At 53.4% G+C, this 20,976-nt stretch overlaps 1 protein-coding gene across 3 annotated transcripts; it reads left to right on the forward strand.

Moving 5' to 3' along the window:
* Positions 1–3,658: 3,658 nt before the first annotated feature.
* On the forward strand, positions 3,659–20,751 carry LOC138784082 (chondroitin sulfate glucuronyltransferase-like). 3 transcript variants are annotated; one of them, XM_069959594.1, is made up of 6 exons: positions 3,659–3,769; positions 11,156–11,186; positions 15,301–15,558; positions 17,835–18,399; positions 18,727–18,909; positions 19,374–20,751. In XM_069959594.1, the coding sequence occupies exons 3-6, from the start codon at positions 15,302–15,304 to the stop codon at positions 20,628–20,630; spliced, it is 2,262 nt and encodes a 753-aa protein (XP_069815695.1). In that variant the 5' UTR covers positions 3,659–3,769; positions 11,156–11,186; position 15,301; the 3' UTR covers positions 20,631–20,751. The 3 variants fall into 3 exon arrangements, with proteins under 3 accessions (XP_069815695.1, XP_069815696.1, XP_069815694.1); XM_069959595.1 differs by lacking the exon at positions 3,659–3,769 and adding an exon at positions 9,816–9,884; XM_069959593.1 differs by lacking the exons at positions 3,659–3,769; positions 11,156–11,186 and adding an exon at positions 11,190–11,269.
* Positions 20,752–20,976: the final 225 nt, after the last annotated feature.

Below are 20,976 nucleotides of genomic sequence, written 5' to 3' on the forward strand. Positions count from 1 at the left end.
AGCACAACACCGCTCACAATGATGGGTGTTGTGCTCCTGTTTGTGTGTTTTTTGTGTGTTTCTCCCTTTTTGTTTTTCAGATATCGGTATCCTGTGGATTACGTCGGATTCTGTGGACTACGTCGATGACCAGCGGTTGTTTTTTTTTTTTTTTTTTTTAATAAAATGGTCAATGAGGGGTGTGGGGGTGTTTTTATTTGAATAAAAAAAAAATTTAACTTGTGTCTTGTCTTTATTTCTTTACTTTATAGACTTAGTAGTGGAAGCCGTCTAATAGATGGAATACATTACTAAGTCGGGGCCTAGTGTTAGCCGGTATAAAATGGCTAACACTAACCCCCCATTATTACCCCAGTACCCAATGCCACCAGGGGTACTGGGAAGAGCCGGGTGCCAGTGGTCTCCTGGACTGGGGCGGCAGCAGGCTGGTAAGATTTAGGCTGGGGAGGGCCTAAACCAATGGCTCTTCCCACCCTGGTGTTACCAGACCCTATGCGGGTTTTTTTAAAATAAATAAATAAATAATTTAAAAAAACCGCATAGGGTCCCCCCTATTTTTATAACCAGCCGGGTTAAAAACCAAACGACAGCAGCCTGGTAACACCAGGGTGGGAAGAGCCATTGGTTTAGGCCCTCCCCAGCCTAAATCTTACCAGCCTGCTGCCGCCCGGTCCAGGAGCGCCAATTTTGACGCTCCGGGACCACTGGCACCCGACTCTTCCCAGTACCCCTGGTGGCATTGGGTACTGGGGTAATAATAGGGGGTTAGTGTTAGCCATTTTATACCGGCTAACACTAGGCCCCAACTTAGTAATGGATTCTGTCTATTAGACGGCTTCCACTACTAAGTCTATAAAGTAATGAAATAAAGACAAGACACAAGTTAAACATTTTTTTTATTCAAATAAAAACACCCCCACACCCCTCATTGACCATTTTATAAAAAAAAAAAACGCTGGTCATCGACGTAGTCCACGGAATCCAACGTAATCCACAGGATACCGATATCTGAAAAACAAAAAGGGAGAAACACACAAAAAACACACAAACAGGAGCACAACACCCATCATTGTGAGCGGTGTTGTGCTCCTTACAGTATGCAGCATCTTTACAGATCGCTGCTTACAGTCTGGCCCCCAAGGGGTTAAGGGAGGATGTATTGCATCCCCCTTAACCCCCTGGGGGCCAGACTGATGTCAGACTGCACCCATCCCAGCAAGGAAGGGGTTAAGTGACCCCCCCTTCCTTGCTGGGAGGGGTGCAGTGCCGGGGAGGGGGTGGGGAGAGCTCTATACTCACCCCGATGTTGTCTCTTCGCTGGTCCGCAGCACAATGAAGTGACTGTACTGCGGACCCGCTAATTATATGTGCGCTCAGCCGATCAGCCAATCAGCTGAGAGCACATATAATTCTAAATGTTTCTTCTAATAATGCTATTGTGATAACATAATTAGAAGAAACATTTGATGTTTTCATTACAGTAAAGTGATGATTAGTACAGAAAGCTCTATTACCGGCAATATGAATTACCGGCTTATGCAGCTTCCTGTACTAATTAATTATTTTAATATATTAACCATGAGAGACATCGGCATTACTGCAGAGGATCGCAAACCCCGGTAATAGCGAGTCATGTAAACTGTTTCCCTGCTTTCCCAGATGCATCCAGAGGTGTTTCCATCACTTTCTTAAGATTTTATTTGTTATTTTTAGTTGAACCAGATTTCCAAGTAAATGACCGTATGTTTTGAGCCACATGTCTATTTTTTCCCACGGCCGGAGTTTCATCCGCACATTTACAGCCGCGTAAAAAATACAGCCGCACAGTTACATAGTGTGAACCTAGCCTAATACTGTATCCTAATCCTATATACCCCCTAATACTATATCCTAATCCTATATACCCCCTAATACTATATCCTAATCCTATATACCTCCCCCCCCTAATACTATATCCTAATCCTATATACACCCAAAGGGGGTATATAGGATTAGGATATAGTATTGGGGGGGGGGTATATAGGATTAGGATATAGTATTAGGGGGTATATAGGATTAGGATACAGTATTAGGGGGTATATAGGATTAGGATGTAGTATTATAGGGGGTATATAGGATTAGGATATAGTATTAGGGGGTATATAGGATTAGGATACAGTATTAGGGGGTATATAGGATTAGGATATAGTATTAGTTGGTATATAGTATTAGGGGGTATATAGGATTAGGGGGTATATAGGATTAGGATATAGTATTGGGGGGGGTATATAGGATTAGGATATAGTATTAGGGGGTATATAGGATTAGGATACAGTATTAGGGGGTATATAGGATTAGGAAATAGTATTAGGGGGTATATAGGATTAGGATATAGTATTAGGGGGTATATAGGATTAGGATACAGTATTAGGGGGTATATAGGATTAGGATATAGTATTAGTTGGTATATAGTATTAGGGGGTATATAGGATTAGGATATAGTATTAGGGGGTATATAGGATTAGGATATAGTATTAGGGGGTATATAGGATTAGGATATAGTATTAGTTGGTATATAGTATTAGGGGGTATATAGGATTAGGATATAGTATTAGGGGGTATATAGGATTAGGATACAGTATTAGGGGGTATATAGGATTAGGATATAGTATTAGTTGGTATATAGTATTAGGGGGTATATAGGATTAGGATATATTATTAGGGGGTATATAGGATTAGGATACAGTATTAGGGGGTATATAGGATTAGGATATAGTATTAGTTGGTATATAGTATTAGGGGGTATATAGGATTAGGATACAGTATTAGGGGGTATATAGGATTAGGATATATTATTAGGGGGTATATAGGATTAGGATATAGTATTGGGGGGTATATAGGATTAGGATATAGTATTAGGGGGTATATAGGAATAGGATATAGTATTAGGGGGTATATAGGATTAGGATATAGTATTAGGGGGTATATAGGATTAGGATATAGTATTGGGGGGTATATAGGATTAGGATATAGTATTGGGGGGTATATAGGATTAGGATATAGTATTGGGGGGTATATAGGATTAGGATATAGTATTAGGGGGTATATAGGATTAGGATATAGTATTAGGGGGTATATAGGATTAGGATATAGTATTATAGGGGGTATATAGGATTAGGATATAGTATTAGGGGGTATATAGGATTAGGATATAGTATTAGGGGGTATATAGGATTAGGGGGTATATAGGATTAGGATATAGTATTAGGGGGTATATAGGATTAGGGGGTATATAGGATTAGGATATAGTATTAGGGGGTATATAGGATTAGGATATAGTATTAGGGGGTATATAGGATTAGGATACAGTATTAGGGGGTATATAGGATTAGGATATAGTATTAGGGGGTATATAGGATTAGGATATTGTATAGGATAGTAGAGGCGGTACTATGCTATACACATTATTGCGCTGACACAGGCTTAGGGATGTCATTACACATCACAAACACTAGGTGGCGCTGGGTAACCATCACAGCGCCAGCAGCAGCCGCAGTCTCCTCCGCTCTACGGCGACTCTCTCAGAAAGCGGAATTCTACGTCACGTGTCTCCTCTATACCACGTGATCGGGGGGGGGCAACAAACTTTATTATACACAACCGGAAGTTACGTAAGACGAATTGTACCGCTGCTGTGAGCACGTGACCGGCTACTCATTGTTTATTATTTATCATGTAGGTGATCGGAGCTGAGAAGAGCGGGAAAAGGTCAGCTGACCCCCACATACAGGTACGGGGAGAGGACCCCCATAACTGCACATACCCTGAGGGAGAGAGGACCCCCATAACTGCACATACAGGTACGGGGAGAGGACCCCCATAACTCTACATACCCTGAGGGGGAGAGGACCCCCATAACTGCACATACAGGTACGGGGAGAGGACCCCCAGAGGACCCCCATAACTACACATACAGGCACGGGGAGAGGACCCCCATAACTGCACATACAGGCACGGGGAGAGGACCCCCATAACTGCACATACAGGTACGGGGAGAGGACCCCCATAACTGCACATACAGGTACGGGGAGAGGACCCCCAGAGGACCCCCATAACTACACATACAGGCACGGGGAGAGGACCCCCATAACTCTACATACCCTGAGGGGGAGAGGACCCCCATAACTGCACATACAGGTACGGGGAGAGGACCCCCATAACTACACATACAGGCACGGGGAGAGGACCCCCATAACTGCACATACAGGTACGGGGAGAGGACCCCCATAACTGCACATACAGGTACGGGGAGAGGACCCCCAGAGGACCCCCATAACTACACATACAGGCACGGGGAGAGGACCCCCATAACTGCACATACAGGTACGGGGAGAGGACCCCCATAACTGCACATACAGGTACGGGGAGAGGACCCCCATAACTACACATACAGGCACGGGGAGAGGACCCCCATAACTACACATACAGGCACGGGGAGAGGACCCCCATAACTGCACATACAGGTACGGGGAGAGGACCCCCATAACTGCACATACAGGCACGGGGAGAGGACCCCCATAACTCCACATACAGGTACGGGGAGAGGACCCCCATAACTACACATACAGGCACGGGGAGAGGACCCCCATAACTACACATACAGGTACGGGGAGAGGACCCCCATAACTACACATACAGGCACGGGGAGAGGACCCCCATAACTACACATACAGGTACGGGGAGAGGACCCCCATAACTACACATACAGGTACGGGGAGAGGACCCCCATAACTACACATACAGGTACGGGGAGAGGACCCCCATAACTCCACATACAGGTACGGGGAGAGGACCCCCATAACTGCACATACCCTGAGGGAGAGAGGACCCCCATAACTGCTCATACCCTGAGGGGAAGAGGACCCCCATAACTACACATACCCTGAGGGGAAGAGGACCCCCATAACTACACATACCCTGAGGGGGAGAGGACCCCCATAACTGCACATACCCTGAGGGGGAGAGGACCCCCATAACTACACATACCCTGAGGGGAAGAGGACCCCCATAACTACACATACCCTGAGGGGGAGAGGCAGGGCCGGCCTTTGGGGTGTGTGAGCTGTGGGCTTGCACAGGGCGCCTCACTCCCGGCCAGCAGGGGGCGCTCCAGCAGACAGAGCTGCACTGCACACCTGACTTAGTAATAGCAGTTAGATGTGCTGTGTGCAGGAGCGCCCAGACCGAACCAGGGGAGGGGGGCGGGCGGCCAGCTGGGGGCGCTCCTGCACACAGCACATCTAACTGCTATTAGTAAGTCAGGTGTGCAGTGCAGCGCTGTCTGCTGGAGCGCCCCCTGCTGGCCGGGTAGTGCTCCTGCATCTCTCTGATAATAGGCTCTGGGCTCAGTCAGGACTGTTATCAGAGCCGGAGGTGCATGGACGGCTGGAGAGAGAAGAGGGAGAGCGGGCGGTGCGGACAGGAGGTCAGAGGACAGAGGATGTGCAGAGAGCGGGGGAGGAACTGGCTGTGATGTGGGGGTGACTGGAGTATCAGTGAGGTGGGGGTGACTGGGGTATCTGTGATGTGGGGGTGACTGGGGTATCAGTGAGGTGGGGGTGACTGGGGTATCAGTGAGGTGGGGGTGACTGGGGTATCAGTGAGGTGGGGGTGACTGGGGTATCAGTGAGGTGGGGGTGACTGGGGTATCAGTGAGGTGGGGGTGACTGGGGTATCAGTGATGTGGGGGGTGACTGGGGTATCAGTGAGGTGGGGGTGACTGGAGTATCAGTGAGGTGGGGGTGACTGGGGTATCTGTGATGTGGGGGTGACTGGGGTATCAGTGAGGTGGGGGTGACTGGGGTATCAGTGAGGTGGGGGTGACTGGGGTATCAGTGAGGTGGGGGTGACTGGGGTATCTGTGAGGTGGGGGTGACTGGGGTATCTGTGAGGTGGGGGTGACTGGGGTATCTGTGAGGTGGGGGTGACTGGGGTATCAGTGATGTGGGGGTGACTGGGGTATCAGTGATGTGGGGGTGACTGGGGTATCAGTGAGGTGGGGGTGACTGGGGTATCAGTGATGTGGGGGTGACTGGGGTATCGGTGATGTGGGGGTGACTGGGGTATCGGACTTGCTCTGGATATATTGGGGATCCTGGCAGCTGCAGCACATGGTTTTCTCCGCACTGAAGTCCTGCACGGAGATTATTATTATATAACCTCTGACCTCTGACCTCTGCTCTCAGGGCAGAAAGAAAAATGGCTGCACAACCGAGTGATCACGGAAACTAATGCAGCTAAATGGTGTCTGTAATAACTGGTGTGGACAGTAGCTGTTGTAGCAGAGCTGTGTGGGTGGTCAGGGTAGCTGGTGCAGTAAAGCTGTCTAAGTGATAACTGTACTCGGTATAGCAGAGCTGTCTAAGTGATAACTGTACTCGGTATAGCAGAGCTGTCTAAGTGATAACTGTACTCGGTATAGCAGAGCTGTCTAAGTGATAACTGTACTCGGTATAGCAGAGCTGTCTAAGTGATAACTGTACTCGGTATAGCAGAGCTGTCTAAGTGATCACTGTACTCGGTATAGCAGAGCTGTCTAAGTGATCACTGTACTCGGTATAGCAGAGCTGTCTAAGTGATCACTGTACTCGGTATAGCAGAGCTGTCTAAGTGATAACTGTACTCGGTATAGCAGAGCTGTCTAAGTGATCACTGTACTCGGTATAGCAGAGCTGTCTAAGTGATCACTGTACTCGGTATAGCAGAGCTGTCTAAGTGATAACTGTACTCGGTATAGCAGAGCTGTCTAAGTGATAACTGTACTCGGTATAGCAGAGCTGTCTAAGTGATAACTGTACTCGGTATAGCAGAGCTGTCTAAGTGATAACTGTACTCGGTATAGCAGAGCTGTCTAAGTGATAACTACTCGGTATAGCAGAGCTGTCTAAGTGATAACTGTACTCGGTATAGCAGAGCAGCTTTAGTGATCAGGCTATTTGGATGAGCAGAATTGTATTAATGATAATGACTAGTGTAGCAGAGCTGTATCAGTGATCCTGGCACCTGGTTTAGCAGAGCTGTGCTAGTGTATAAAATAGACTCTGGCACAGTCCCTGGTGATAGTGACAGGTGACAGCTGCAGCCATTGTATCAGACTTTCTGGGTAGTTTTGATAATCTCAAGTACAGACTGTCAGTAGATGTTATTGTATCTCATAGTGTTCCCAACCTGTGGCTGCCGGTGAACTACAACTCCCAGCATAGCCTGATAGCTTAAATATTACAAGACTACAACCCCCAGCTAAGCCGGATAGCTTAAAATATTACAAGACTACAACCCCCAGCATAGCCTGATAGCTGAAATATTACAAGACTACAACCCCCAGCATAGCCGGATAGCTGAAATATTACAAGACTACAACCCCCAGCATAGCCGGATAGCTGAAATATTACAAGACTACAACCCCCAGCATAGCCGGATAGCTGAAATATTACAAGACTACAACCCCCAGCATAGCCGGATAGCTGAAATATTACAAGACTACAACCCCCAGCATAGCCGGATAGCTGAAATATTACAAGACTACAACCCCCAGCATAGCCGGATAGCTGAAATATTACAAGACTACAACCCCCAGCATAGCCGGATAGCTGAAATATTACAAGACTACAACCCCCAGCATAGCCGGATAGCTGAAATATTACAAGACTACAACCCCCAGCATAGCCGGATAGCTGAAATATTACAAGACTACAACCCCCAGCATAGCCGGATAGCTGAAATATTACAAGACTACAACCCCCAGCATAGCCGGATAGCTGAAATATTACAAGACTACAACCCCCAGCATAGCCGGATAGCTGAAATATTACAAGACTACAACCCCCAGCATAGCCGGATAGCTGAAATATTACAAGACTACAACCCCCAGCATAGCCGGATAGCTGAAATATTACAAGACTACAACCCCCAGCATAGCCGGATAGCTGAAATATTACAAGACTACAACCCCCAGCATAGCCGGATAGCTGAAATATTACAAGACTACAACCCCCAGCATAGCCTGAAAGCTGAAATATTACAAGACTACAACCCCCAGCATAGCCTGAAAGCTGGAATATGACATGACTACAACCCCCAGCATAGCCTGATAGCTGGAATATGACATGACTACAACCCCAGCATAGCCTGAAAGCTGGAATAGAATAGGGTAATTTTAACCACAATTATTTAAAAAATGTCAACTTTTATTTTGTTAAACCTAAAGGTCGTTGTAGTTGTGTGTATGGTTGGGGGCTAAGGGGGTAGTTGTATGACTGGGGGGGGGGGGGTAGTTGTATGACTGGGGGGGTTGTTGTTTGTATGGCTGTGGGCTAAGGGGGTAGTTTTTTGTATGGCTTGAGGGGGAAGTAGTAGTTGCGTAAATGGCTGAAGGGTAGTCGTGTTTATGGCTGGGGGATCAGGTAATGGGCGCTGTATGTCATTTGGAGGGATGGGAGGCTGAAGAAGTTTTATGCTACCTTAAAGGGGTTATCTAGCACTACAAAAAAATGGCCACTTTCTTCCAGAGACAGCATGACTCTTGACTCCAGTTCAGGTGTGCTTTGCAAGCAAGCTCTATTCGCTTCAATGGAAATGAGTTACAAAACCCCACCCAAACTGCAGACAAGAGAGCGGCTGTTTCTGGAAGAAAGTGGCCATTTTTGTGTAGCGCTGGAGAACCCCTTTAAGGGGGGGGGGCGCCAAAAAAGTATTCGCACAGGGCGCCTTTTAACCTAAGGCCGGCCCTGGAGAGAGGAACCCCATAACTGCACATACAGGTGCGGGGAGAGGACCCCCATAACTCCACATACAGGTACGGGGAGAGGACCCCCATAACTGCACATACAGGTACGGGGAGAGGACCCCCATAACTGCACATACCCTGAGGGGGAGAGGACCCCCATAACTCCACATACAGGTACGGGGAGAGGACCCCCATAACTACACATACCCTGAGGGAGAGAGGACCCCCATAACTGCACATACAGGTACGGAGAGAGGACCCCCATAACTGCACATACAGGTACGGGGAGAGGACCCCCATAACTGCACATACAGGTACGGGGAGAGGACCCCCATAACTGCACATACAGGTACGGGGAGAGGACCCCCATAACTGCACATACAGGTACGGGGAGAGGACCCCCATAACTCCACATACAGGTACGGGGAGAGGACCCCCATAACTCCACATACAGGTACGGGGAGAGGACCCCCCATAACTCCACATACAGGTACGGGGAGAGGACCCCCATAACTCCACATACAGGTACTGGGAGAGGACCCCCATAACTGTACATACCCTGAGGGGGAGAGGACCCCCATAACTGCACATACAGGTACGGGGAGAGGACCCCCATAACTCCACATACAGGTACGGGGAGAGGACCCCCATAACTCCACATACAGGTACGGGAAGAGGACCCCCATAACTGCACATACAGGTACGGGGAGAGGACCCCCATAACTGCACATACAGGTACGGGGAGAGGACCCCCATAACTGCACATACAGGTACGGGGAGAGGACCCCCATAACTGCACATACCGGTACGGGGAGAGGACCCCCATAACTGCACATACAGGTACGGGGAGAGGACCCCCATAACTGCACATACAGGTACGGGGAGAGGACCCCCATAACTGCACATACAGGTACTGGGAGAGGACCCCCATAACTGCACATACAGGTACGGGGAGAGGACCCCCATAACTCCACATACAGGTACGGGGAGAGGACCCCCATAACTCCACATACAGGTACGGGGAGAGGACCCCCATAACTGCACATACAGGTACGGGGAGAGGACCCCCATAACTGCACATACCCTGAGGGAGAGAGGACCCCCATAACTGCACATACAGGTACGGAGAGAGGACCCCCATAATTGCACATACAGGTACGGGGAGAGGACCCCCATAACTGCACATACAGGTACGGGGAGAGGACCCCCATAACTGCACATACAGGTACGGGGAGAGGACCCCCATAACTGCACATACAGGTACGGGGAGAGGACCCCCATAACTGCACATACAGGTACGGGGAGAGGACCCCCATAACTGCACATACAGGTACGGGGAGAGGACCCCCATAACTCCACATACAGGTACGGGGAGAGGACCCCCATAACTCCACATACAGGTACGGGGAGAGGACCCCCATAACTCCACATACAGGTACGGGGAGAGGACCCCCATAACTCCACATACAGGTACGGGGAGAGGACCCCCATAACTCCACATACAGGTACGGGGAGAGGACCCCCATAACTCCACATACAGGTACGGGGAGAGGACCCCCATAACTCCACATACAGGTACGGGGAGAGGACCCCCATAACTCCACATACAGGTACGGGGAGAGGACCCCCATAACTCCACATACAGGTACGGGGAGAGGACCCCCATAACTCCACATACAGGTACGGGGAGAGGACCCCCATAACTCCACATACAGGTACGGGGAGAGGACCCCCATAACTCCACATACAGGTACGGGGAGAGGACCCCCATAACTCCACATACAGGTACGGGGAGAGGACCCCCATAACTCCACATACAGGTACGGGGAGAGGACCCCCATAACTCCACATACAGGTACGGGGAGAGGACCCCCATAACTCCACATACAGGTACGGGGAGAGGACCCCCATAACTCCACATACAGGTACGGGGAGAGGACCCCCATAACTGCACATACAGGTACGGGGAGAGGACCCCCATAACTCCACATACAGGTACGGGGAGAGGACCCCCATAACTGCACATACAGGTACGGGGAGAGGACCCCCATAACTGCACATACAGGTACGGGGAGAGGACCCCCATAACTGCACATACAGGTACGGGGAGAGGACCCCCATAACTGCACATACAGGTACGGGGAGAGGACCCCCATAACTGCACATACAGGTACGGGGAGAGGACCCCCATAACTGCACATACAGGTACGGGGAGAGGACCCCCATAACTGCACATACAGGTACGGGGAGAGGACCCCCATAACTCCACATACAGGTACGGGGAGAGTACCCCCATAACTGCTCATACCCTGAGGGGGAGAGGACCCCCTATCTCTGTATGTTGGGGGGGTGTTGGTCTCTTGGAGGTGACGACGTTCTTCTCTCTTGCAGGCAGTGATCTCGGTGGTGATGCGGCTCCCAGGTAATGTGCCTGCTCCCTCTCCTCCCCCGTCGCTGTCTTCATCTCTATAGTGCCCCTCCCCCCATTGGGCTCTGTGCAGATTGGTAGGTGTGATGGGCGTTTTCCCCGGCCGGGGACGGTGTGTGGAGGCCGGGGACTGTGTGTGGAGGCCGGGGACGGTGTGTGTGTGTGGGACAGGGGCAGTGCGCGGAGGTCGGTGTGTGTGTGTGTGTGGGACAGGGGCAGTGCGCGGAGGCCGGGAGGTCGGTGTGTGTGTGGGACAGGGGCAGTGCGCGGAGGTCGGTGTGTGTGTGTGGGACAGGGGCAGTGCGCGGAGGTCGGTGTGTGTGTGTGTGTGGGACAGGGGCAGTGCGCGGAGGTCGGTGTGTGTGTGTGTGTGGGACAGGGGCAGTGCGCGGAGGCCGGGAGGTCGGTGTGTGTGTGGGACAGGGGCAGTGCGCGGAGGCCGGGAGGTCGGTGTGTGTGTGGGACAGGGGCAGTGCGCGGAGGCCGGGAGGTCGGTGTGTGTGTGGGACAGGGGCAGTGCGCGGAGGCCGGGAGGTCGGTGTGTGTGTGGGACAGGGGCAGTGCGCGGAGGCCGGGAGGTCGGTGTGTGTGTGGGACAGGGGCAGTGCGCGGAGGCCGGTGTGTGTGTGGGACAGGGGCAGTGCGCAGAGGTCGGGAGGTCGGTGTGTGTGTGTGTGTGTGGGACAGGGGCAGTGCACAGAGGCCAGGAGGTCGGTGTGTGTGTGTGTGTGTGTGGGACAGGGGCAGTGCGTGGAGGTCGGTGTGTGTGTGTGTGTGTGGGACAGGGGCAGTACGTGGAGGTCGGTGTGTGTGTGTGTGTGTGTGTGTGTGTGTGTGGGACAGGGGCAGTGCGCGGAGGCCGGGAGGTCGGTGTGTGTGTGTGGGACAGGGGCAGTGTGTGGAGGTCGGTGTGTGTGTGTGTGGGACAGGGGCAGTGTGCGGAGGTCGGTGTGTGTGTGTGTGGGACAGGGGCAGTGCGCAGAGGTCGGTGTGTGTGGGACAGGGGCAGTGCGCAGAGGTCGGTGTGTGTGTGTGTGGGACAGGGGCAGTGCGCGGAGGTCGGGAGGTCGGTGTGTGTGTGGGACAGGGGCAGTGCGCGGAGGCCGGGAGGTCGGTGTGTGTGTGGGACAGGGGCAGTGTGTGGAGGCCGGGAGGTCGGTGTGTGTGTGGGACAGGGGCAGTGTGTGGAGGCCGGGAGGTCAGTGTATGTGTGTGTGTGTGTGTGTGTGGGACAGGGGCAGTGTGTGGAGGCCGGGAGGTCAGTGTATGTGTGTGTGTGGGACAGGGGCAGTGTGTGGAGGCCGGGAGGTCAGTGTATGTGTGTGTGTGTGTGTGTGTGTGTGTGTGTGTGTGTGGGACAGGGGCAGTGCGTGGAGGTCGGTGTGTGTGTGTGGGACAGGGGCAGTGCGCAGAGGTCGGGAGGTCGGTGTGTGTGTGTGTGTGTGTGTGTGTGTGGGACAGGGGCAGTGCGTGGAGGTCGGTGTGTGTGTGTGTGGGACAGGGGCAGTGCGCAGAGGTCGGTGTGTGGGACAGGGGCAGTGTGTGGAGGCCGGGAGGTCAGTGTATGTGTGTGTGTGGGACAGGGGCAGTGTGTGGAGGCCGGGAGGTCGGTGTGTGTGTGTGGGACAGGGGCAGTGCGTGGAGGTCGGTGTGTGTGTGGGACAGGGGCAGTGCGTGGAGGTCGGTGTGTGTGTGTGTGGGACAGGGGCAGTGCGTGGAGGTCGGTGTGTGTGTGGGACAGGGGCAGTGCGCAGAGGTCGGTGTGTGTGGGACAGGGGCAGTGTGTGGAGGCCGGGAGGTCGGTGTGTGTGTGTGTGTGTGGGACAGGGGCAGTGTGTGGAGGCCGGGAGGTCAGTGTGTGTGTGGGACAGGGGCAGTGCGCAGAGGTCGGTGTGTGTGTGTGTGTGTGTGTGTGTGTGGGACAAGGGCAGTGCGCAGAGGTCGGTGTGTGTGTGTGTGTGTGTGGGACAGGGGCAGTGCGCGGAGGTCGGGAGGTCGGTGTGTGTGTGTGTGGGACAGGGGCAGTGTGTGGAGGTCGGGAGGTCGGTGTATGTGTGTGTGTGGGACAGGGGCAGTGTGTGGAGGCCGGGAGGTCAGTGTATGTGTGTGTGTGTGTGTGTGTGTGGGACAGGGGCAGTGCGTGGAGGTCGGTGTGTGTGTGTGTGTGTGTGTGGGACAGGGGCAGTGCGCAGAGGTCGGGAGGTCGGTGTGTGTGTGTGGGACAGGGGCAGTGCGTGGAGGTCGGTGTGTGTGTGGGACAGGGGCAGTGCGTGGAGGTCGGTGTGTGTGTGGGGCAGGGGCAGTGCGCAGAGGTCGGTGTGTGGGACAGGGGCAGTGCGCAGAGGTCGGTGTGTGTGTGTGGGACAGGGGCAGTGCGCGGAGGCCGGGAGGTCGGTGTGTGTGTGTGTGTGTGGGACAGGGGCAGTGCGCGGAGGCCGGGAGGTCGGTGTGTGTGTGTGTGTGTGGGACAGGGGCAGTGCGTGGAGGTCGGTGTGTGTGTGTGGGACAGGGGCAGTGCGTGGAGGTCGGTGTGTGTGTGTGGGACAGGGGCAGTGCGTGGAGGTCGATGTGTGTGTGGGACAGGGGCAGTGCACAGAGGCCGGGAGGTCGGTGTGTGTGTGGGACAGGGGCAGTGCGTGGAGGTCGGTGTGTGTGTGTGTGTGGGACAGGGGCAGTGCGCGGAGGCCGGGAGGTCGGTGTGTGTGTGGGACAGGGGCAGTGCGCGGAGGCCGGGAGGTCGGTGTGTGTGTGGGACAGGGGCAGTGCGCGGAGGCCGGGAGGTCGGTGTGTGTGTGGGACAGGGGCAGTGCGCGGAGGCCGGGAGGTCGGTGTGTGTGTGGGACAGGGGCAGTGCGCGGAGGCCGGGAGGTCGGTGTGTGTGTGGGACAGGGGCAGTGCGCAGAGGTCGGTGTGTGTGTGTGTGGGACAGGGGCAGTGTGTGGAGGCCGGGAGGTCAGTGTGTGTGTGTGTGTGTGTGTGTGTGTGGGACAGGGGCAGTGCGTGGAGGTCGGTGTGTGTGTGTGTGTGTGTGTGTGTGGGGGACAGGGGCAGTGCGCAGAGGTCGGGAGGTCGGTGTGTGTGTGTGGGACAGGGGCAGTGCGCAGAGGTCGGTGTGTGTGACAGGGGCAGTGTGTGGAGGTCGGGAGGTCGGTGTGTGTGTGTGTGGGACAGGGGCAGTGTGTGGAGGCCGGGAGGTCAGTGTATGTGTGTGTGTGTGTGTGTGGGACAGGGGCAGTGCGCAGAGGTCGGTGTGTGTGACAGGGGCAGTGCGCGGAGGCCGGGAGGTCGGTGTGTGTGTGTGTGGGACAGGGGCAGTGCGCGGAGGCCGGGAGGTCGGTGTATGTGTGTGTGTGGGACAGGGGCAGTGTGTGTGTGTGTGTGTGGGACAGGGGCAGTGCGCGGAGGCCGGGAGGTCGGTGTATGTGTGTGTGTGGGACAGGGGCAGTGCGCGGAGGCCGGGAGGTCGGTGTGTGTGTGTGTGTGTGTGTGTGTGTGTGGGACAGGGGCAGTGCGCGGAGGCCGGGAGGTCGGTGTGTGTATGGGACAAGGGCAGTGCGCGGAGGCCGGGAGGTCGTTGTGTGGAGAATAGGGTTGGGACTCAGGGATTGGGGACAATGGGCAGTGTACAGGGGAGTCTGGTATAGGTAAATCCACGGCCAAGAAAAACAGTCCATGTAATGGGATCAGTCCTGGGTAGGCAGTATATAACCCACAGGGAAGCTCCAGAGGTTGTACTGTAGCCCCCCAGCTGGGCAGGACAGCTTTACCTCCCCCCCCATTTGTCTACATGAGGAATAATCCTGAGGGGACTCATCACTACGTTTGGCTTTTGCACTGTGCGGGTTGCTGAAGCCTGTGTCATCTGGTGGGGGTCTCACAGCCGCTCTGCTGACCCTCAGGCTTTACAGGTATCTCTGTCTTTAGTGATCTCTGTTCCACCATTGGGTGGTCTCTTCCTTTGGGGGGCTTTGCTCCACCGTTAGGCGGTCTCTGCTTCACCATTGGGCCGCCTCTGCCTGTTGGTGGTCTCTTGTTTCTCACCATGGCTTCCTCGCCATCCCGCCTCCTATTATAAGATGTGTTCATGTTTTATGTTCTTCCCTTACAGGATGGCTCCTAGACTTTACCCGTTGCTGCTGGGGCTCCTGCGGCCGACACTCCCGCTCATACTTGGCCTGTCCATAGGCTGCAGCCTGAGCCTCTTACGGGTCTCCTGGATCCAGGAAGATGACAGCCCCTGTGCGGACAACCTCCTCAGTGTCCATGGAATACAAACAGGCCAACAGGGAGCCCCAATACATGATCTGAAGCCTCAGATTATTCCATACAGCCGCAAGCCACACGCTCCACACAAGAAGGTGCTGAGGTGAGTGCAGAGACAGTAATGTAGCGTAGTAGTGAGGTGCTGATTGCTGATGGGCATCATGGGTACTCAGAAGGGTCTTCCCCCGTGGTGACAGGGTGTCCCTCTGCTCTTATAGAAGGGTCTTCTCCCCCGTGGTGACAGGGTGTCCCTCTGCTCCTATAGAAGGGTCTTCTCCCCCGGTGACAGGGTGTCCCTCTGCTCCTATAGAAGGGTCTTCTCTCCCGGTGACAGGGTGTCCCTCTGCTCCTATAGAAGGGTCTTCTCTCCCGGTGACAGGGTGTCCCTCTGCTCCTATAGAAGGGTCTTCTCCCCCGGTGACAGGGTGTCCCTCTGCTCCTATAGAAGGGTCTTCTCTCCCGGTGACAGGGTGTCCCTCTGCTCCTATAGAAGGGTCTTGTCTCCCGGTGACAGGGTGTCCCTCTGCTCCTATAGAAGGGTCTTCTCCCCTGTGGTGACAGGGTGTCCCTCTGCTCTTATAGAAGGGTCTTCTCCCCCGTGGTGACAGGGTGTCCCTCTGCTCCTATAGAAGGGTCTTCTCTCCCAGTGACAGGGTGTCTCTCTGCTCCTATAGAAGGGTCTTCTCCCCCGTGGTGACAGGGTGTCCCTCTGCTCCTATAGAAGGGTCTTCTCCCCCGGTGACAGGGTGTCCCTCTGCTCCTATAGAAGGGTCTTCTCCCCCGGTGACAGGGTGTCCCTCTGCTCCTATAGAAGGGTCTTCTCCCCCGGTGACAGGGTGTCCCTCTGCTCCTATAGAAGGGTCTTCTCCCCCGGTGACAGGGTGTCCCTCTGCTCCTATAGAAGGGTCTTCTCTCCCGGTGACAGGGTGTCCCTCTGCTCCTATAGAAGGGTCTTCTCCCCCCGGTGACAGGGTGTCCCTCTGCTCCTATAGAAGGATCTTCCCCCGTGGTGACAGGGTGTCCCTCTGCTCCTATAGAAGGATCTTCCCCCCGGTGACAGGGTGTCCCTCTGCTCCTATAGAAGGGTCTTCTCCCCCCGGTGACAGGGTGTCCCTCTGCTCCTATAGAAGGGTCTTCTCCCCCGGTGACAGGGTGTCCCTCTGCTCCTATAGAAGGGTCTTCTCCCCCCGGTGACAGGGTGTCTCTCTGCTCCTATAGAAGGGTCTTCTCTCCCGGTGACAGGGTGTCCCTCTGCTCCTATAGAAGGGTCTTCTCCCCCGTGGTGACAGGGTGTCCCTCTGCTCCTATAGAAGGATCTTCCCCCCGGTGACAGGGTGTCCCTCTGCTCCTATAGAAGGATCTTCCCCCCGGTGACAGGGTGTCTCTCTGCTCCTATAGAAGGGTCTTCTCCCCCCGGTGACAGGGTGTCTCTCTGCTCCTATAGAAGGGTCTTCTCCCCCGGTGACAGGGTGTCCCTCTGCTCCTATAGAAGGGTCTTCTCCCCCGGTGACAGGGTGTCCCTCTGCTCCTATAGAAGGGTCTTCTCCCCCGGTGACAGGGTGTCCCTCTGCTCCTATAGAAGGGTCTTCTCCCCCGGTGACAGGGTGTCCCTCTGCTCCTATAGAAGGGTCTTCTCCCCCCGGTGACAGGGTGTCCCTCTGCTCCTATACAAGGGTCTTCTCCCCCGTGGTGACAGGGTGTCCCTCTGCTCCTATAGAAGGATCTTCCCCCCGGTGACAGGGTGTCTCTCTGCTCCTATAGAAGGGTCTTCTCCCCCCGGTGACAGGGTGTCCCTCTGCTCCTATAGAAGGGTCTTCTCCCCCGGTGACAGGGTGTCCCTCTGCTCCTATAGAAGGGTCTTCTCCCCCCGGTGACAGGGTGTCCCTCTGCTCCTATAGAAGGGTCTTCTCCCCCGGTGACAGGGTGTCCCTCTGCTCCTATAGAAGGGTCTTCTCCCCCGGTGACAGGGTGTCCCTCTGCTCCTATAGAAGGGTCTTCTCTCGTGGTGACAGGGTGTCCCTCTGCTCCTATAGAAGGGTCTTCTCCCCCGGTGACAGGGTGTCCCTCTGCTCTTATAGAAGGGTCTTCTCCCCTGGTGACAGGGTGTCCCTCTGCTCCTATAGAAGGGTCTTCTCCCCCGGTGACAGGGTGTCCCTCTGCTCCTATAGAAGGGTCTTCTCTCGTGGTGACAGGGTGTCCCTCTGCTCCTATAGAAGGGTCTTCTCCCCCGGTGACAGGGTGTCCCTCTGCTCCTATAGAAGGGTCTTCTCCCCCGGTGACAGGGTGTCCAGCATTAATGTGTGTTGGGGCTTTGCCTGCACAGGCTGGCGTCGGGGTGTGTGGTCTGTTGTTGATGGGTCACCCCCTTTGTCCCCACAGGACCCGCTACATTCAGTCAGAGCTTGGATTCAGAGAGCGCCTCTCGGTGGTCATCCTGTCTTCTCGCTCCACACTGAACTCTCTTGCTGTGGCTGTGAATCGGACTCTGTCAGCTCATGTCAGCCATTTAATATTCTTCACAGGGGCCCGGGGCCCGAAAATGCCCTCAGGAATGGAAGTGGTGTCACATGGAGATGAGCGGCCGGTGTGGGTGATGTACCACACCCTGCGTTACATGGAGACGCATCTTCTATCCACGTATGACTGGTTCTATATCTCCCAGGATGATGCCTTCTCCAATGGCTTTCATCTACAGGAATTTGTCAGCCATCTGAGCCCGGGACCTCCCGTGTACATTGGTCAGCCCATGGAGTTCATAGGTGGCCAGGCAGGCTGGCGCTATTGCCATGGGGGCTCCGGATACCTTCTCTCCAGGGCCCTTCTCCTAAGCTTGGGGCCACACTTGGATTTCTGTCGTTCTGATATCTTAAGTTCAAGAGCAGATGAGTGGTTGGGGCGCTGCCTGCAGGACACTCTGGGCATTGCGTGTGTGCCAGATTATCAGGTAAAAACCAAGACCTGGGCATGACCTGGAGATGTAGAAATCATTTCTGTGTGTATATATGTGTATAGCGCCAACATGTTCCCCAGTGCTGTACATAGCTTGTCATCATTTGTATCAGTCCTTGGCTGGATGGGAACCCAGGAGCTCAGCACTGCAAGGGTCCTAAGACACCATGCTTCTGTCGGGAGGTCACAACTACCTGTCATGGGCTGTAGACCACATACAGGAGCCCTCAGCCATAGAACACGGACGGCAGCCCTCGGCCATAGACACCACCCCTCACCTAGTAGTTTCACCCCTCTGTCGTTCTCCCTCTTATGGTTCCAGGGCTTGCAGTTTGTTTCCTATGATCTTCCCAGAAATGCTGATGTGGAGGATATCGCTGAGACCCTGCTGGCGTCTGCGCTGTCTGTTCACCCCGTGAAGGATCCTCTGGTGATGTACAAGCTTCAGCGTAAGCTCAGCCAGATAAGACTGCACAAGACGTATGGCAGGATTCAGCGGCTGCAGGTAAGTGGGGCCTCCATCATATCTGCTGCTGCTCTGGACAGTTCCTGACATGGACAGAGGTGGCAGCAGAGAGCACTGTGTCAGACTGGAGAGAATACACCACTTCCTGCAGGACATACAGCAGCTGAAGTATGGAAAACCTTTTTTTAAATAGACATAAATTATAAATATATAACTTTCTGAAACCAGCTGATCTGAAAGAAAAAGATTTTTGCGGGAGTACCCCTTTAATTTGCTACCGGCGTCCACGTCATACGTACTGCCCATAACACTGGATTCTTCCCAACGCTTCAATAAATATCATGGTTGGCCTGCGAGTTTGTCCAGCTTTTTGTGTATTTGAGTTTGATTCCTGTGATGTAGCGAGTAGGGCGGTGGAGAGGATTTCCTGGTGTGGAGAGTGGGTTGATGGATGAAGGTTGTTCCCTGCTCTTCCTCACTATGTGCCTGTTGCTTTTTTTCAGAGTGAGATCCGGAATCTTTCATCCTTCACACCCAATGGAGACGCCGGTCGCATATGGCCAATTGGAGTGAATCCATCATTCAGTCCTACGTCTCGTTTTGATTTGTTGACTTGGGAATACTTTACAGAGGGTCACACGTTCTCCTGTCCAGACGGGGCCCCTAAGTGTCCTCTGCAGGGTGTTTGGCTACTGGATGTCCAGCAGGTCCTTGAAGAAGCCCTAGATCAACTCAACCAGCGGTACCTTCCATGGCTGCAATTCAGGAAGCGGCGGCTGCTCAATGGGTACAGACGCTTCGATCCCACAAGGGGGATGGAGTACATGTTGGACCTTCTGCTAGAAGCTACCACTGAAAGGGGTCATGTTGGGGTGATAACCAAGCGCCTTAGCCTTTTGCGCCCCCTGGGTCTTGTGGAGATTCTTCCTATGCCGTATGTGACAGAAGCCACAAGAGTCCAGCTGATATTACCCTTATTGCCTTCTGATATTGACCATATTGCAGGATTTCTTGATGCCTTTGCAACAAACCTCCTTGACCCTCAAGAAAATGTGGCTCTTACTGTACTATTAGTATATGAGGTTGGCTCTTCTGAGCAGGATAAGGATGTGTATGAGGACGTACGTGCCATGCTAACGGAACTGGAAAGACGCTATACATTCCTACGTCTTGAGCTGTCCAGTGTACGTACGGGGGTACCATCTCAGGTGCGCCTCATGGAGGTGGTGTCTAAAAAACACTCAATGGACACTCTCTTTTTTTTGTTGAGTGTTTGGAGTGAGGTGACGACAGAGGCGCTGAACCGCTGTCGGATGAATGCCATTGGTGCTTGGCAGGTGTTCTCCCCTGTCCACTATCAGGAGTATAGTCCCGACGTTTTACGTCATGGCTTTTCTGCTCAACAATCTGCAGACTTCCTCCGTGATGGACATTTTGACCGTCTTTCTTCCTCAGAATTCTGTTTCTATAACTCGGACTTCATGAGAGCCAGAAGCCGGATGGCAGCAGAAGTGCAGGAGGAAGAGGATGAGGATAATGGTGACAAAGAACTCCTGGAGCTATTCTTGCGATACTCTGAGCTCCATGTGTTTAGAGCAGTGGAGCCGGCTCTGGTGCAGAGATTCTCTCTAAAGAAGTGCAGCACCCACCTGTCCGGAGAGGGCTACCACCGATGTGTGCTCAGCAACCTGGAAGCCCTGGGCTCTCGGGTCCATCTGGCTATGGCTCTGTTTGACCAAGACCAGACTAACAGTACATAGACTGCTGCAACTGTTTTACATGGAAGACCGTACATATCACAAGCTTACTGTCTCAGAAAGGGTTAACAATATTAATGTTTACCGCTGTTACCTGTAAATATGCAAATAAACATATTTATACTGGACTAGAAAATGTACCCGGCGCTGCCCGGGTATAAAGTGTCAGTGTGTTAATTAGATTTGTTCTAAGGTGCCCAGGAGGCCAAGCTAAAGGTTTTGTTTCATCTGAGTTAATCAGTGGAATTAGTGTATACCTGTAGTGCATAGTTGGAGGGGTTCTGTATGCCCACAGTGTATAGTTTTTAGGGGTCTTGCATATCAGTAGTGCATAGTTGGGGGGGCTGTA

Source organism: Dendropsophus ebraccatus, chromosome 2 (assembly GCF_027789765.1).
Source record: "Dendropsophus ebraccatus isolate aDenEbr1 chromosome 2, aDenEbr1.pat, whole genome shotgun sequence".
Classification (NCBI taxonomy): domain Eukaryota; kingdom Metazoa; phylum Chordata; class Amphibia; order Anura; family Hylidae; genus Dendropsophus; species Dendropsophus ebraccatus.